Source organism: Humulus lupulus, chromosome X (assembly GCF_963169125.1).
Source record: "Humulus lupulus chromosome X, drHumLupu1.1, whole genome shotgun sequence".
Taxonomy (NCBI): Eukaryota; Viridiplantae; Streptophyta; class Magnoliopsida; order Rosales; family Cannabaceae; genus Humulus; species Humulus lupulus.
The window spans coordinates 129,657,097-129,660,444 of NC_084802.1; the positions used below are offsets into that span (position 1 = coordinate 129,657,097).

A 3,348-nucleotide genomic window follows, 5' to 3' on the forward strand; every position below is an offset into this window, starting at 1 on the left:
AATGCACCAATATTGCAAAAAAAAAAGATGTATTGTAATCAATCCATATATATATATATATAACAATATGAATAAAATAAGTACTGGTTGAGTTATGAGGCTGAACCAAACCTTTCAATATGCCTTGGTACCTCTCCCAGACAAGACAAACTTTTTTGGGACCATTTTTATCAACTTCATATGCAGTTGTTTTGTATATATACACTACACAGTGTGCCATAGAGATATAGTAAGAAGAGAGATAAATACAGTCTATACAGATAATCAATTATGCATAAGACCAAAAACAAACACAGTAGGATTTATTATGTACCCAAGACCCAACTTTTTGCATCCATGCAATCTGGAACCTATTATTAGTTACCTCCAGGCCTTAATAAATGCCTGATCTTTCTTCCTGGCTCTACTTTTTGTTTAGTCCCAAAATGACAGATCATATTTGATCTTCAATTTATTCACCCATACCTCATATTCATATATCCTCATCTAATTCATTTAGACTTTCCAAAATATCCCATATCCTTCTCTTCCTCCTCATTCACTCAGCCTTAGACTTTTCTTTTCATTCATTCTTTCTTTCTTATATTCTGTTTTTCAAATGGCTTCCTCAATAACCAAACCAGGAAAACAACTAGGAGAGCTTCTTCAAAAAGAGCAAGACCCTTTTGTTCTAGACATTTTCTTGAATGAAAGACGGTATGTGAAAAGAAACGCTAGTGACTCAAATAAGAGCAGAAAAAGAAGAAATGCCATTCCAAGCTGTTCCAAAATATTGAGAGCTATACTTGGCAAGTTTGGCTTCAATAAAAGTGATCAAAGTCAGAATACCAGGAGCACCGATACTACTACTACTACTACTACTGATGATGATCAAATACAAGGAAAATCCAATGAGAAAATGAAAAATGTTATTGTTCAACAAGTTTCCGAGCCAGATAGACTTTCTTCTGCTAGCAGTAAAACGGTGTATAATTCATGCTCCGACAGTGAGTATTCTCAAGATGAATCATCAACTTCATTGGATCAACATGAGCATGACTCATTTGAAGCCACGAGACTCAGCTACAAAACAGGGAAAGAGGTAGAAAAACTAGTTAATCAATTTTCTTAGTACCCTTTACGTCTCTTTGCTCCAAAACCTTTATTTTATCTTTTTAGTATAAATAAATTAAAAAAAAAATCATAAGATTTTTCGAGCCATGATTATGGTATTGTTGATTTACGAGTAGAGTTGTTAATAAAGCCAACACAGGCTATTTCAGGTGGAGCTTTTGTGTTTCGACAACTCATTGGAAACAATAACCGCAGCTCAGTGTCAGTAGTACAAGAAGAAAGTTCTTTATCCCAAGGTAACCATGCCTTACGTAAAATCTTAATTTCCTTTGATTTTGCTTCCATTAAAAAAAAAAAAAAAAACTGGTTATGTAATTGGGTTTTCTTGTTCCAAATAAACAGAGAAAATCAACCTCATAAGGAGACAATCACTAGAGACTAAAACAAAAATCAGCAGCCTCATTATGGCAAGGGAAGTAAGAGAGAAGCCAAGAAATGTTAGTACTAAGATCTCTGATCCGAGGGAGCTTCACAATCTCAAGTCCAAACCTTCGCGGCAGTTTCTCAAATCCAAGAGAGTCTTGAGCAAGACAAGGCAGCTTTTGTTTGAATGTGTGAGAGAGATCGTAGAAACTCATGCAAAGAAGGAGAAAGTTCATTATGGTAAGGGAGTGTTGGGGCCAGAGGAGTTAGGGGAGCTTCTATGGGAGAAAATGAAGGCTTGGAGTAAACAAAGTACCGGAGATGATACTAACAATATAACGTATTTATTGTGTTTGGATTTCGTTGACACAGCTCAAGAGTGGAACGGTTTTGACTCAGAAAAGAAAGAAATCTTTTGGGAAATTGGAGACGCCATCGCAGAAGAGATCATGAACGAGTTTGTCATTGAAACTATGTGTTAATTAATGGTTTATCTCCCTCTCTAGACATTATCTTAAGATGACCATAAATCAAGAATAATAATAACAACTATCTTTTTGGTTATTGCATGTTGTATATCCTATATTCTACTTTAAATAACATAATTTATCAACTGTAAATTTATTTTAACAAGAAAAGTAGAAGAAGAACAATTGCTCTCCAGCTTCATTTTCATCTTCGTCTAGAGTTTTTGCTTACAAAATACGTTGACGACAACATTTGATGTAAACTAATAATAAATATTGGCATGAAAGCACACATGTACAAGCCCCACTTGCCCATTGATGATTCATTCGTATAACACATTAGGGTGATGGTACACCGAAAAGCACGTTACACAATTAATTAGAGATGTTGATGTTTGAACCACTTTGTTTCTTTTGCAAAATTATTTATTTACTGTTAAACTTATTAAAGAATGATTACTAGAAAACAATAACAATTATATTCTACAACATCAATCACAATATATATATTCTCATAGAATATTGAGTCATGTCTTTAATGGAATTTGAGTTAGAAAATTACCTCCAACATCATCGTTCATGGGGCGATTAATGGCTGCGTACTACCTGCCAAGATAAGTCGAAAATAATAAGAGGAGCAAGGGGTGTCTATGAACACTACTCTCTTGAATTTCTCTCTAAACCGTACACACCACACCAACATATGCTAGAGTGTATCTCTCTTTTATATGAGCATAAATGGGCCTAGTGGGCCTTGATACATAAAAGAGAAGGAGAGTTAGATGTCTTGGCCCAATGGGTTGGCCGAAAGACGTTGAGAGTGTGGCCATGGGCCCCGAGCATATTAGTATGTTATGTCCATCCCATTAGGGCCCGATCATAATACCATGCATATAAATATACAGTTATCGTAATATGATAATGATACTGAGTAAGCAACGCTTAATTATGTCAGTCCAGATAAAGTATTCTAACATTCTCTCACTTGGACTACATAATTACACAAACAAGTGCTCATTGAACAATAGTGTCTATATGCAAGAATCTCAATGAACACAAAAGATTAAAACTTAGTAATGCATCATATTACATCGATAGGATATAAATATAACACATAACTAGATGTTGGAGATTCGTAAAGCATGGCGATAACTTTCAACGTGGATCCACTCGAAACACGATAGTGAGACTAAGCTATAAGCTCGCATCAACAAATGTGCATAGACAATATCAAAGAGTGATCGAAAATATGCATATATTCAACAACAAATAACAATCATTAACATGTCCATCATTAGACGAAAAGTAACTCCCACTGACAAAATACATCTCGAGTACCGAACAATCCAACTAAGAAATGTCTTCTTCGGACACACGTTTAGGTAATTCTTGTCAGTGTAGTCGT

General features: G+C 35.0%; 1 protein-coding gene across 2 annotated transcripts; it reads left to right on the forward strand.

Moving 5' to 3' along the window:
• The first annotated feature begins 221 nt into the window (after positions 1-221).
• On the forward strand, positions 222-2,151 carry LOC133803184 (uncharacterized). 2 transcript variants are annotated; one of them, XM_062241155.1, is made up of 3 exons: positions 222-1,081; positions 1,244-1,349; positions 1,456-2,151. In XM_062241155.1, exons 1-3 carry the CDS (start codon positions 599-601, stop codon positions 1,956-1,958), a joined length of 1,092 nt encoding a protein of 363 aa, XP_062097139.1. In that variant the 5' UTR covers positions 222-598; the 3' UTR covers positions 1,959-2,151. The 2 variants fall into 2 exon arrangements, with proteins under 2 accessions (XP_062097139.1, XP_062097140.1); XM_062241156.1 differs by having other exon boundaries at positions 223-1,081; positions 1,253-1,349.
• The last annotated feature ends 1,197 nt before the right edge of the window (positions 2,152-3,348 follow it).

Excerpts from the sequence above, each read along its gene's own strand:
- LOC133803184 (XM_062241155.1), top strand. The coding sequence starts at position 599 with ATGGCTTCCTCAATAACCAAACCAGGAAAACAACTAGGAGAGCTTCTT. Across the intron at positions 1,082-1,243 it reads GCTACAAAACAGGGAAAGAG|CCAACACAGGCTATTTCAGG; the intron begins GTAGAAAAACTA and ends TTGTTAATAAAG. Across the intron at positions 1,350-1,455 it reads AGAAAGTTCTTTATCCCAAG|AGAAAATCAACCTCATAAGG; the intron begins GTAACCATGCCT and ends CCAAATAAACAG.